This window comes from Pelodiscus sinensis, chromosome Z (assembly GCF_052426305.1).
Source record: "Pelodiscus sinensis isolate ZL-2025 chromosome Z, ASM5242630v1, whole genome shotgun sequence".
Taxonomy (NCBI): Eukaryota; Metazoa; Chordata; order Testudines; family Trionychidae; genus Pelodiscus; species Pelodiscus sinensis.
In genome coordinates this window covers 39,758,536-39,772,500 of record NC_143085.1, presented here as the reverse complement: position 1 = coordinate 39,772,500, position 13,965 = coordinate 39,758,536, and the positions used below count along the sequence as shown (strand labels likewise).

General features: G+C 51.5%; 1 protein-coding gene across 1 annotated transcript in view; it reads left to right on the top strand.

Moving 5' to 3' along the window:
• Positions 1-11,562: 11,562 nt before the first annotated feature.
• KREMEN1 (kringle containing transmembrane protein 1) overlaps positions 11,563-13,965 on the top strand; it is a 57,491-nt gene continuing 55,088 nt past the window's right edge. Inside the window, exon 1 of the mRNA XM_089775204.1 lies at positions 11,563-11,865. Within this exon, the coding sequence (XP_089631330.1) occupies positions 11,814-11,865 (52 nt within the window). The 5' untranslated portion in view covers positions 11,563-11,813. The remainder of the gene's footprint in view (positions 11,866-13,965) is intronic.

Below are 13,965 nucleotides of genomic sequence, written 5' to 3'. Positions count from 1 at the left end.
ATTAGTCAGACTCCTAGCATTTGTGTACAAGCACTTTAAAAATTTGCCACTGCTTATTTGTCTGCCCTTCCCTGATGCATTGGATTCCTTTATATGCGGTTGTTTGTCTGCTCTGACCCATGGTTTGTCCTCTACCTCCTCTCTTTCTGACTACAGCTTAGAGAATCTCTATCGATGGATTCTCTTCTAAGAGAAGTCTCTATCTGATTTATGTGCATCTCCGCACCATCTCGGCTTTCCCCCATATCGTCCAATTATTAGGTACAGAAGATGATTTAAAGGATAGTCTACAAACCACAGTTAATAGTTTTACAATTTCTCATGGGAGTTCTTTTAGAACTCTTGGGTAAATGCCATCTGGTCCCGGTGACTTGTTACTGTTCAGTTTATCAATTTGTTCCAAAACCTCCTCTAATGACACCTCAATCTGAGACAATTCCTCAGATTTGTCAGCTAAAAAGAATGGCTCAGGTTTGAGAATTTCCCTAACATTCTCAGCTATGAACATGGAAGCAAAGGATTTATTTGGTTTCTCTGCAATGACTTTATCATCTCTGAGTGCTCCTTTGGCCTCTCGATTATCCAGGGGCCCCACTGATTGTTATAGCAGGCTTCCTCCTTCTCAGGTACTTAAAAAAAATTACTATTACTTTTTGAGTGCTTTTTGAGGACTATCTTTTCTTCAAACTCCTTTGGATTTCTTTATCTCTCACTACAAAAAAAAATCCTGCAGGATGACAGAATAACATCATCACTCTGCAACCACAAGAGCCAAAGCTCCTTCCCCCCACACACCATTCCCAGCCTGGCCCTCCCCAGGCCCTTCTGGAGAGCTGGGACTGCCCAAACCACTGGCCTGCCCCGGCCCTCCCTTCCCCAGGAGTTGGGTGGGGAGAACCATAGCTACCTCAGCCCGGTTCTCCCCAGCTGCAGAGTGAGAGAGACCAGGGCTGGTGCGGCCTCTCAGGCCCAGCCCCCTGGCAGCTGGGACTGGTGCATCCTTGGGCCAGCCTACTAGTGGTGGTGGGGGGAGAGCTGGGACCAGCTGTGGGGAGCAAAGAGCTGTGGGGCAAAGGGTTCAATGAGGGGGAGAGCTAGGTTCAGGGCAGACACAGGCCCACTCTGGCAGCCCAGCATCTAGAAGGGAGAGCTGGAGCTGCCACGCTGCAGTCTTGGTCCAGCCTTCTCTGGTGGTGGGGTGTGTGGGAGGGCAGTGTCTGGAGGGGTTGGGATGACCCTAGTGGCCAAGGGAGATCCAGAGTAACCCTGCCCCTCCTTGGTGAGTGGGGAGAGCTGGGGCAGCTTGGCTCATTGAGACCCTGCACCCCCAACTCCCTCACTCTCTCTTTCCACCAAGACCTCACACCTCCAGCCTGCTCTTGCTCCTTTCCCCGACAGAGGGAGTAGGCAAGCATGACAAGCAGGGGGTACAGCCTCCTCTTTATAATTTAACAGTTTCACAGTGTTTATGCTCCTTTCTATTTGCCTAACTAAGATTTAACTTCCACATTTTAAACAATGCTTTATTTCATTGCTTCTTTTACTTTGTAGTCCTCTTACTAAAGGGGCCACTGACTTTTTCTGGGAAGATCCTTCATGCTGCAATCTAGCCCTACAGACTGAAACTCCCATGAGCCCTTGAGGAAAAAGGAGGAAACAGGGATTTGTCCAGGCATTTTGGGAGAGAGAGAGGGCTCTCCATTTTGGAGAGAGGAGCCAGGCTGCTGTGGAGGAGCCTTTGTCCAGACCAGGAGCTGTTGTGTTGCAGATAGAGCCTGGGACTGAGGCTTGGATCTTGCAGGCTGCTTCAGTGGCTCCCATGAGGGGAGAGATTCTGGCTGTGCCTGTGGCTGAGAAGGGCTACATAAACCTGCACACAGGAGGAAACTGAGTAACTGGGCTCTTTGGGAAAGTGCTGCCTGGGACAGACCTCAGAGAATAGACTGACTCTGGGTCCAGAGAGAGGCCAAGTAACCAGCCCAGGGAACCAGAGCTGCTGGCATTTGGTGGAGCCTGCTCCAGTGGCAGAGGGAGTTTGCAGCTGGCTCTCATCTTGGACTAACACACACAGGACCTGCCCAGTGCTGTCTCCACTCCTGCTGCAGACCTCCAAGCGCACCCCTGCAATCAAGTGCCTGGGACTCCAAATCCAGAGGAGTGCACACTCTGGGGTGGGATAAATGGTAGCAGTGCAAATGCCAGATAGATGTTTCCTTTCTTTCTGTGTACTTTAATTGATTTTATTCACTTTTAATCTGTTAAACCCTGTTTCTTTAAGAAGTTAAGTAAAGGTGTGTTAATTCTAATTTAATCAATTAGATATAGATTCTTTATAATTGTTCTCTTGGAGTCAGATCCAGTATATTGTTGGAATAAGTTGATTCCTGGAGGCTCCCAAGGCACACCATTAAGTGTGAACAGGGCCAGCCAGGTGGAGGTACTGCCACTGTATATTTTTTAGGTGCAAGGGACTACAGCAAGGGGGTGGATAGGGAATCCCCAACTAAACAACATCACCACTGGGGTACTCACGATCTCCTTTTATGTTAAAACCATCAGGTGCCAAAGCATACCTGTGAGAGTGACCTGCTCCCAAGTAACACAGGGAGAAAACGGGGGGGTTACATTTTGGGGGCACCACTGGGGAGCCTCTTTACCACCTCTAGTTTTGCTGTAAGAAAAAAATTGTCCCTGCTTTATTAAAGGTTATTGGAGTTATGATTGTTTTCCTGAGCTCTATTGGTATTAAAACCTTTGGTTGTTTTTACTAAACCTATTATTGGGTACATCATGGAATCTCATAAGTTACTGTCTGGTGTAAAGAGATAGTGTTGCATAAATTGCTGGTTTCGTCCCCTTGGAGGCTAGTCTGATTTACCCCAAGAAGAGAGTCACACTTTCAGGCTGGGTCCAACTCAAGTTTATTGGTTGCAACCAAGGTACGGCTAAGGAACTCAATGTTCAGATCAGAGCCGACCCCCAACATCTCATATGCAGGGGTTTTTATAGGGTTCACATCCTTCCTGGTTTAGGTGCCTTAACATGATAGGTTACTTCATTTTTGACGTTTAGCATTCCTATAGGTCAGGTTAATTTTCCAAATGAGGTTAAATACAGTGCCTACTTGCTGACTTTGCAGTTACAGCTGTCTTACAGTCATTCACTTTTGCTGAACAATGGGCGAGCCATACTTCCCTTTTTCCTTTCCTGCTTGAGCCGGTCACAAGTTTAAAGGATGTGGAATCTATCCATATCTCTACTTAACAGAAGACTGGTTTCACTTCCCCTCGTCTCCTTATTATAAGTTATTACCTGTGACAGGCCCTGACCTTTGTCATGTCTTACTCCTATACAAATAGCAAATATATCTAAGCATTAGCAATGTATATATATTGTACATGCCCCTCATAGGGGAATCAATGGCTCCGGGGGATTTGACTTCCCTTTTACACATCAATAGGAGTGCTACCCAGCAAGCACTTATACTGGGTAAAGTGCCCATAGACACTGAGGACACTACTATCTGCCAGGCATTAGGAACTGTAAAAATATTTGGGAAAACCACAATTTACGGTCACCAAGGGAGTTTGTTGTTTCAGAGAACATCCCAGAGTTGGAGCCGGGGTGTCTGTGACCCTTCTAACCCTGACTCTGCTTGGAGGACACAGCCAGTTCCGGCCAGATGAGTGACAATGGGCTGCAGAGAGGGACCCCGGCAACCAGCCCAGCTGGTCCCAGTGAGGGGAGAACACTGGACGGGGAGGGAGGCAGAGAAGAGGGGCCCAGGCGACCCTCTTACCTAGGAAGAAGGGAGGGGGCTGTTGCTGGGGATATTGGAGGCTCTGCTGGGAGACTGGGGGCTGTTTTTGGGGGGGACTGAGGGCAGAGCAGGCAGAGCTCAGTTGGCTGCAGGGGAGGCTGATGTGAGGGCTGAGGGCCCAGGCCTACAGGCCTGAGACCCGTTGCTGTTCAAAGCTCAATAAGCCCGCCTGTTTGGTGCTGGCTGAGAGTTGCTCTGGTCTAGAGAACAGGGGGGGCGCTATTCCTTCTGGGGGTGGAGGCCCCAGGATCCAGAGGGAGTGGACCCCCCGAGGGGCTCATAGTGGAGGCAGGCAGCTGGAGGCCATGAGAGGCACCGTCCTGGAGGTGGAGGGGCAGACCCCCAGGTGAGTGGGCCCCCCAAGAGAGGGTCACCGCACTGGAGAGGACTCCCTGAGAAAGGGCTGTCTCACGACTGCTGGAGTGAAGTGGGCTCCCCAAGAAGGGGCTGCTGCACTGGACGGGGGGGGTCCACCCAGGAGCCGAGGGGCTGTCACATTACGGAATTGGAGGGAAGCAGCCAGATCCCTGCTGCACCCCTAGGTGGGGGTGTTGGCCCCAGAAATCTGTATGAAAGGGAGCCATGGGGGGTATTGAATGGGAGCTTGTTGTTTTCTGATCCTGTGTACACTGTTTATGTGAGTATATAATGTCTGTGTGTGTAGATCTGTAATCTGTGTGGAAACTGAAGATTTCCCTGCATGTGGTTAAGCATTGGGCAGGGCCGAGCCTGTGGAGCCTGTGGACATGCTAATTACCTGTGGGACAATGGTTCTCAATGGGCCAAAGACACACCCAAAGAATGGGGGCTGTCCTGAGAGCAGCCAGCAGGGAACACAGAGAGGCTGAGGACCAGGTGACCTGCTACATACTAGAAGAGGCCAGGAAGGAGTATAAAGAGGCCATGTGGTCGATGCCATTTTGTTCTCAGCTCAGCACTTCATCCCAGAGGCAGCACTGCAGGGATTGAAGAGCCCGGAAGACCAGGGAACCCATCCTGATCGTAGGATGTGCAATAAGGACTTTTAACCAGCAGCTGCAACATCTCTGCTAGAGCCTGCATCGAGGACTGGGAGATTCGGTGCATGTAACGTACTGTACTTTAATAACCTTACTCTCAGGCTTTTCTTTCTTCTGTTAATAAACCTTTAGTTTTAGATTCTAAAGGATTGGCCCAGCGTGATTTGTGGGTAAGATCCAGAGGGTAAATTGACCAGGGATCTGTGGCTGGTTTCTTGGAACCGGACAGAACTTGTTCGGGGTAGGTGGGATTGGGTGCTAGGACCCCCCACCTGTGTATAGGCCTGGGGCCATCTGGGGCACGGATATTGCTGGGGTGTCGAAGGGGTTTTGCTCGGGAGGCTTCAGGCAGGCTGCTGAAGCGCTCTGTGGGACTGGTTTGTGGCCTGTTTGGAGAGGTCGCCAGTCAGGGGGACTGTAAAGAGCCCCGGATTTGAGCAATTCGCCCTGAGCGGACGCCCTAAGCTGTGCCCAGACACGGCCCGGTCCATCACAGGGGCCAAGTGTGGGCACCACCTGTGAGCCGTGTCAGTACCCTTGGAAGTTGATATTGTGAATGAAGTTGGCCCCTGGCCTGTGGTTCTGCTTGGGAGTGTCCTCAACGAGGAGACCACATAAGATGTGAGCTCTGACTTTGCAGCTAAATTTGAATGTTTTTTGCAAGAAGAGGGAAAGTCAAGGAAAGATGTGAGAACCATTGTTACCCCAACATCTACTTTCTCAGCTGTCACAATGAGGGTCTGATAACTGCTTTAGGAAAACTGATGGAATGATATACTCCTCCTTCCTATGAAGGAGCTGGATATCAGAAGCTGAGATTTTTCTCTGGGATTCAGCCTACTGTTGGAGAGGATAACTTTGAATCTTGGATGGACCAAGCTGTCCAGATGATAGAGGAGTGGCAATGCCCAGATACTATCAAAAGGCAACAACCAGCTGAAAGTCTAAGAGGACCAGCCTCTGATGTCATTAGATCCTTATGGACAAGTAATTCCTCTGCTGGTGCTATGGAGTATCTCCATGCTTTGGATGATATTTATGCGACTTCTGAGAGTGGAGAGGATTTGTTTCTACACTTTACCTCCACATATCCAGAAGAAGGTGAAAAACTGTCACAGTACATATGGGCTGTGTCTACACTGGATCACTTATTCCGGAAAAGCAGCCGCTTTTCCAGAATAAGCTGCGAGCTGTCTACACTGGCCACTTGAATTTCCGGAAAAGCAGTGACGATTTACTGTAAGAAATCAGCTGCTTTTCCGGAAAAACTATGCTGCTCCCGCTCGGGCAAAAGTCCTTTTTCCGGAAAACTGTTCCAGAAAAGGGCCAGTGTAGACAGCACAGTAGTCTTTTCCGCAAAAAAGCCCTGATCGCGAAAATTACCATCAGGGCTTTTTTCCAGAAAAGCGCGTCTACATTGGCCACGGACGCTTTTCCGGAAAAAGGGCTTTTCCGGAAAAGCATCCTGCCAATGTAGACACTCTTTTTCCGGAAATACTTATAACGGAAAACTGTTCAGTTTTAAGCATTTCCGGAGAAAGGTGCCAGTGTAGACACAGCCATGCTGTCTAGAGAAGCTCCTACATAAGGAACTGGTAAAGATGGGGATATTTGCCACCCACTTGGATCAGGCGAGGTTGAAGCAAATACTGAAGGGTGCTTGTCCTGGCAACCTGATAACCCTGAAGCTGCAGCTTTCTGATCTGGCCTTTCTCACATTGGTGAAGGTCAGTTCACTGTTTAGTATACGTGCAGAAACAAGAAACTTAAATGGCTTGTGTTATACGAAGTGGCTTCTAGCTAAATATAAGATGGCTTCCACAATGCACTGTCATCTCTGCTGCTCCTCCTGATGAAATAGCTGACCTCAAGAAAGGTCTGCAGTGTCTGAGAAAGTTAATCAGCCAATTCAGCTGAATACTAGGGTGGAAAAGCCTAAATACACTCTCAATTCCAAAGGAGGGATGACCCTGTGAGAAGCAATGATGCAATGTCTAGTAGTACTGTCCCTCGATCAAGAGTTTCTGTTGAAACTAATGGTAGAAGTGACATCTTCTGCTACAAATGGAGAGGGTAGTCACACAAAACAAGACTGTTTTGCGGAAGAGGATTTACAGAAAGTTAACTGCAAGCTCATCCAAGCAAGAAAAAATGTGGAAAATTTCAGAGAACCTCAGTGAAGGAGTGAACTGGTGCTTCAAGGAAGAGAAACTCCACTAGGTGCTACCAACAGGGTGAAAATACCTGGAACAATCTGCCACAAGGTAGGTCCAGCTCCTGTTGTTTCTGTCCAAATGGAAGGCATTTATGCTCATGTTCTCCTAGACAGTGGTTCACAAGTCATTATTTTGTACAAGACATTCTACAATACCTATCTTCACCTACCAAGGGTTGTCCATCCAACCCTTGGATAACTTGAAAATCTGGGGGTTGAGTAATCAAAAATATCCATATGAGGGGTACTTATCCCTTCAGATTGAGTTCTCACAGTCCATCATTGGAGTTCATGAGAAGCTGGATACTTTAGTTCTAGTGTGCCCGGACCTTGGTGTCAAAAGTAATGCTGCAGTTTTGGTTGGCACCAATAGTAGTCTAGTCCAGCAATTTTTAACTATGCAAAGAAACTGTGGGGGAAGGATGCATCAGTACCTTGCCTATTCATCCTAAGATCCGTGAGGCCTATAAATGCTTCCATGGAAAGTCTCTCTCAGTTTCTGATAAAGATGCTAACAGGTATGGCAATGTATGGTACACACAGAAAAGAACAGTACTCATTCCACTTGGCAGTGCCTGTCAAGTGACTGGCATTCCAAAGTTTTCTGTTCAGCCTATTGATCAGTTGTTGTTAGTGGATACACTGGAGGAAATGACTACACCTGGAGGATTTGTGGCACAACCTGAGGTTTAAAATGCCACAACAGTGTCTTCTAGGAGGATCACAGTTACTGTTAGAAATGTATCTGATCACAAAGTGATCATTAGGCATTGGACAGTAATTGACCAATTGTTCCCAGTTCATGTAGAACCTCCGATGCATGCAGCAGCTGTCAAGAGCAACACTAATAACATGACACCAGATTATTTTGATTTTGGAGATTCCCCTATCCCTGAGGACTGGAAACAGTGCCTCTGCAGAAAAATGTTAGAGTATACTGATGTCTTCTCCCAGCATGTGTGGGACATGGGCTGTGCAAAAAGTACTTGGCATGAGATCCATCTAAATGGCTCTCGACCTTTTTGAGAATGATTTAATCACCCCAGCTGATATGGAAAATGTTTGGGGCCACATACATGACTTGTTGGCTGCTGAAATAATTTGAGTCATGAAGCCCATATGCCTCTCCAGTTGTCGTGTTCAGGGAAGATGGTGGAGTGCAGAAGTCAGGGAATGGGGCTGGAGGAGTTGGGGGGTCAGAAAAGAGGGTGGAGGGTGCTGGACTGAGGGCAGTACTTCAGAGCACAAGGTTCAGTGTGAGGGAGGGCAGCGGGAGGGGAGTGGGAGGTTCAGGGCATGGGTGGGGGATGCAGGACTCAGGGATGGGAGCTGGGAGACCAGAGTGGGAGAGCTTACTGGGACCACCCATAATGGCAAGGGTGGTAGTTGCTCCTGGGGAGGCCGAGGCTGAGATCCCCATCTGGTAGCTCCTTCTGGAGGGCCAGGCTAAGTTCCCCAGATGGTGACTCCTCTGGGAGGCCAGATAGGGCTCTGCGGGCTGCCCCTGGCCTCCAGCAGCCATCCCCCACACACACACATACACACCACGGCCTGTATCCTGTGGAGGGTGGACAAGGTTACAAGGGCAGGCCCTGGTCTCCAGCACTGTCACCCCACCCCATCACACACACAGCCTGCAGGCTGTTCAAGGGGATGCAGGCTGTGGGGACTTCCCTTGGGGGGGGGCACAAGGCTCGGTAGACAGCTTTTCCCAGCCTGCCTCTGGCCTCCAGTGCCCCCCATGGCCTCCAGCTTTTCTGGAGGGAGGACTGGCTCTGGGGACTAGACCGGGCCTCCAGCACCTTCCCCCTCACATGTGGGGAGGTACCAGGTTCTGGGGGGCTGGCCCCAGGCTGCAGCAGCCCCCTGTGACCTGCAGGGGGGACAGGGCTCAGGGAGCTATCCACAGGGCTGGGGGGGAGGGTAGGATCCCAGGGCTGCCTCTGACCTGCAGCACCCCTCTCCCATGGCTGGCATGGTAACAGTCTGGTTACTAGTAACAGGATGGTCTAGTTAAAAGAAAAATTCAATATGAGATAAATAATTTTTGTAGAAACTTTTTCTTTATTATTATGCCTCTGTGGGACATTTTGCTGCTGCGCTTTTCTTTCTAGGGCATTAAAGCTGTGGTCACCCACCTGTCGATCACGATCAACTGGTTGATCGGGAGGGCTTGACCACTCGATCACAAGGCATTCGGGGCCCCCCCATTTCCCCTCACCCCCAAGAAACTCCACTACCTACCTCTGAAAATGGAGATAGTGCTGGCTTCCCGCGGGGTGGAGGGAAGTCCGGCAGCTGTGCACCACTTCCGGGGTTTCCGTAAGTATGATGCCTGCTCCACTCCTCCAGGTCTGTGGTGCACCAGGAGGAGATAAGAGTCCCAGAGGAAGGTGCATGCTGGGGATTTGGGGGGGGGGGAGAGGACACAGGAGGGGAGGCATGCACCAGGGCTCCCCTCCCTCTGCGTGGGAGGAGGTAGGAGTCCTGAGGGCATGCGCATGCTGGGTAGAAGAGAGGAATCTCAGAAGGAAACATGCACCAGGGCTTTCCTCCTTTGCGGGGGAGAGAGGAGGAGTCCTGGGAGGAAGCTCTTGCCGGAGCTTCCCTCCTCTGGAGTGGGGGGTGAGGTGCACGCTGAGGATTCCCTGTCCCAGCCGACACCCTGCCCCCTATTCCCACTGGCACCCTGTCCCCACCCCAGCACCCTGACCCTTGCCTCCACAGACAACCTGTCCTCTGCCCCAGGCATTTGCCCTGGAACCCATTGGCCCTCTGTCCCTTGCCCCAGCACTCATTGGCACCCTGCCCCAGCACCCTGTCCCCTGCCCTGGCACCTAGTCTCCTGCCCCAGCACCTACAAGCACCCTGTTCTCTGCCCCAGCACCCATTGGCACCCTACCCAGCACCCTGTCCCCTATCCCAGTGCCCCCTTGCACCTTTCCCTAATACCATGCCCCCTGCTCCCACCAGCACAGTTGGGGCCACATTAGTGAGGCTTGTGGGGGGTTTGGAGAAGGTTTTATTTTGCATCTCACTTGTGTGGCCCCGACTGACTTTTCTGTGGGTCAGTGACCCCTGACTCAAAACAGGTTCCTCACCCCTCTCAGAAATAAAGACAACGCAGATACTTTTTGTGTTTGACATAGTATTGTATTTAAAAATGAAGCCTGGCCAACAAACCCCAACCTGGGGCCAAGCCCCATCTGCCCACAGCATCGGAACACTCCTGCACTCCCCCTTCCCCAGACCCTCGATCTGAACTTGTCATACACTGGAACCTCCTCCCATCCCCCAACCCAAATTCCTGCACCCTCACATCCCCATTCTGTGGCTTGCTTAGTACCCTAACCCTACATCTGATCCCAACACTGTGCGACCTGGCGTCCCCTCTTTGACCCAGCGTCCCCTTCTCCACCCCCTCCTGCATCCGGATTTCCTCCCAGAGCTTGCACCTCTCACCCCTTCCCACACCCAAATCCCTCATTCCCACCCCAGAGCCTACACATCCTGTCTCAACACAGCGAGGGTAAGGCTAGACTGCAGGAGTTTTCCAGGATTCCAGAGATATCCCAGAAAAACTTTTCTGCATCCAGGGATGCGTTTGTTCTTCCGCTTCTTTTAGTGAAAGAGCAAACATGAACTTTCAGTCACCCCTATATTCCTCTTCCCAGGAGGAATAAGGAGGCTTCCGAAAGAAGGGGTTTGGCCAGTCTAGACAGGCCAAATGTTGGAAAAACCTCTTCCTACAGAAGAATTGGGGGGGGGGGGGAAGCAGCAGTATAAGGATTGGGGATAGCAAGTGATGGAGAGGAAGAGAACAGAAAGGATGGGGGCTTCAAGGAAGGGGCGGGGCAATAGATCTTGGCTTGTTCTGTCATTTAAAAAGTGATCTTGAGTGTAAAAAGGTTGGAGAGCACTGCATTAAGGTATGCACCTGACACCTGCAAGTCCTCTACCTTTTCAGAGGTGTGAGTTGGTTTGGTTTAACGGGAAGACAGACGCCTCGTAGGGGGCGGTGGATAAGGTGCTCTGAGTTAGATTCTTCCGCCACTCCCCAAGGGTTTGCGCGTTGTTTGGTCCCACAAACATTTTGCTGGGCCGGGAGCTGGACTCGGAACTGCCGCTAGCGGGGGGGGGGGGGGTGCCACAGTGTGTCTGGCCTCCGGGGGCGCCGGGCGGGGCGCTGGGGTGTGGGTGAGGCAGGCAACTGCATTTTGTTAGCACAAAGAGGCTCCGTGTACTTGCTCTCATCATCTCGTGGGAAATTGCCGCGGGCTATGAGCCCCACTCTCCGAGCCCAACTGAAATTGCACCTGGCTCGGGGGAGGGAGGCGGAGCGGCGGTGTCGCTCACAGCTGGAGCGCGGAGGAGGCTCCGGTTTCAAAGACACGGCGGGCGCTGTGCGAGCGGTCGGGTGACTAGGAGACAAGGAGCCGGGCAGGGATCCCAGGAGCAGGGAGCCCGGTGCCATATGCGCAGGGGCTTAGCGCAGCAGCCGGGGGAGGGCGGGTCTCATCCGCGGTGACCTGCCTCCTGCCCAGACGCGCTGAGGCCAGCCAGCCCCGCACGGGCAGAGGGAGAGCAGGGCGCGGGCCAGGCGAGCGGACAGTCCCCGGGTTTCTTCTTTCCTGTCACATGGCCCGTAACCGGAGCCCTCGCTGTCCCTCCAGCAGCTCCCGGGGGCGCCGTGGCGAAGCGGACGCGGCGCCTCGCTGGCCGGGATCCCCGTGCTGAGCGCGTTGCTGCCGCCTCGCCAATGCAGCGCCCCGCAGCCTCCCTGGCGCTCTGCTGGGAGCGGCTCTACTCCGGTGAGTGACTGGCCCCGCCCGCCCGCGCTGGGAGCAACCGGGACCGGGGCTGCTGGGCTCCCTTGGGCCGGGGCTCGGAGCCGCTCGGCTCCGGCAGCGCCCAGTCGTGATTGCAGCCGGGCGGGGCTCTGGGCTGCCCTCGACTGCCCGCGAACTCGCGTGGCCGGAGCGTCTGGCTGAGCGGGCGGGTGCAGAGGGAGACGCACCTGTCTCGGAGGCTGAAGACACTTTAAAGTGAGCAAAAGAGGGGCAACATACGCCTGCTCCTATCTGCGCCCCCCTGGGGGACTAGGCAATCCCTGGGCATGAGAGCAGTGTCCTACTGGCAGAGCCAAGCTTTGGAGGTACCAGCTTCCCTCCTCCTGACAAGTGACGGGCGAGGTCGCTGTAAATGTTTTGTTCTCTCTCCGGGACACCGCCAGAGCCTCAGCACTTACTAATTAGGGCGTTAGCGTAACCCTAGGAATAAGGCAAAACATGGGTAATGTCATTGATCCCAGCCAGTGACGTGTAACTGTTGTAAATCCCCTTACCTGTGAGGATGGTCAAGTGCTAAGCACGCGTTTGCCTGGCTCCCAAAGGTCTCCAGATCCCAGCAACTCAGCCTGGGGATGATTACTGCGATTCTCCACCGGGAAAGCTCTGTGTGCCCCTGGGCTTCCATTCAGCCTACATTTCGTGTCACTATAACTTCTTTGCAGCTGTGCTTGAATTGAGGCGGGCATAGGTGGTTAGCTGGAGCGATGTGGACGCTTTTATCTGACACACCTCCCATGTGGATTGGTTGCGAAAGCCTGGCCTGAGCCAGAGGGAGAGGAATTTACAGAAAACAGGGCCACCTTTTTCTTACAGTCTGGGTTCTGCTACCCAGGCAGAGTGTGATGCCCCAAGCTCATTTTGCCAATTAATGTCTTGTTAACAGGAGAGAGACCTGTATCTCCCAGGCAATGGAGCATGCAGGCTATTAGCTTCCTGGTACTGACAATGGTCAGAGGTATGGGGACCACCTGGGTACTCAAGGAACTTTGTGCTTACAGACATTTTGCTGCAGTGTTTCATTTTCTTTTTACAAAGACCATCTCTACAGGAACTAACCAATGTCACACATAGCAGATAATGGGCTGAATTCTACCCTCACTTGCTGGCCTTAAACTGAGCTGAGACATTGGCTTATTTACTTTACGTGTGAAAGCATCTAAACAGCAAAAATTTTGCTTCAATGCAAGCCTGACTGATAGAGTTAAGGAAAAGTTAAAAAAAGAAGAAGAAAAAACCCAAATAGTCTAGTAGCACTTTATAGACTAACAAAACCCCCAGATGGTATCATGAGCTTTCATGGGCACAGCCCACTTCTTCAGATGTCTGGTTATTCTTCCTCCAGCTTCAGACTGAGGCTAGAGAACCACCAGGCCTTCTTGGGCTAGAAGGAGTTCAACCTTTGGCAAAATATGGCCAAGTTTGAGAACTTCCTGCAGGAAACCAAGAAGCAGTTCACGATACTCCTCAACAAGGGCATAACAACAGCTAAGGCAGCAGATGTGGCCACCCGAACTATGGCACCTGCAGTATCTAAGCACAGAGCATTGTGGTCACTCCTCTCTGGCCTCTCCACTGAGTCCCAGAACTCACTGCAGGATCTTCCCTTCAATGAGAGGGCCCTGTTTATGGAACAAACTGATAGTAAACTCCACAGCCTCAAGGACTCACATACAACCATGAAAACGTTGGGCTTTTATGTCCCTGCCCCAGCTCATAAGACATTCAAGCCTCAACAGGCCAAGAGCCAGGCAAGCTATTCCTGTCACAAACCCCCTTCTACGAAATTCAGGAACTATGAGAGACATGGCTCCTAGCAATACCAGCCCATGCTCCACCTTGGTTTATCCAAGGGCAAGCAGGAGGGCAAGGGGCCATTTTGATGGGATGACTGAAAGCAATTTACCAATCAAGTCCATGGGTTTATCCCTGCCTGTATTTTCCAACAGCCTTCCCTGGTTCCTCTCTATGTGGAAGTTGATGACATCAGATCACTAGGACTTTTTTTAACTCCACTTCTTGTTTTGTCTTGTTTTGTTGTTCTTTTTAACATTCAATCCCAGA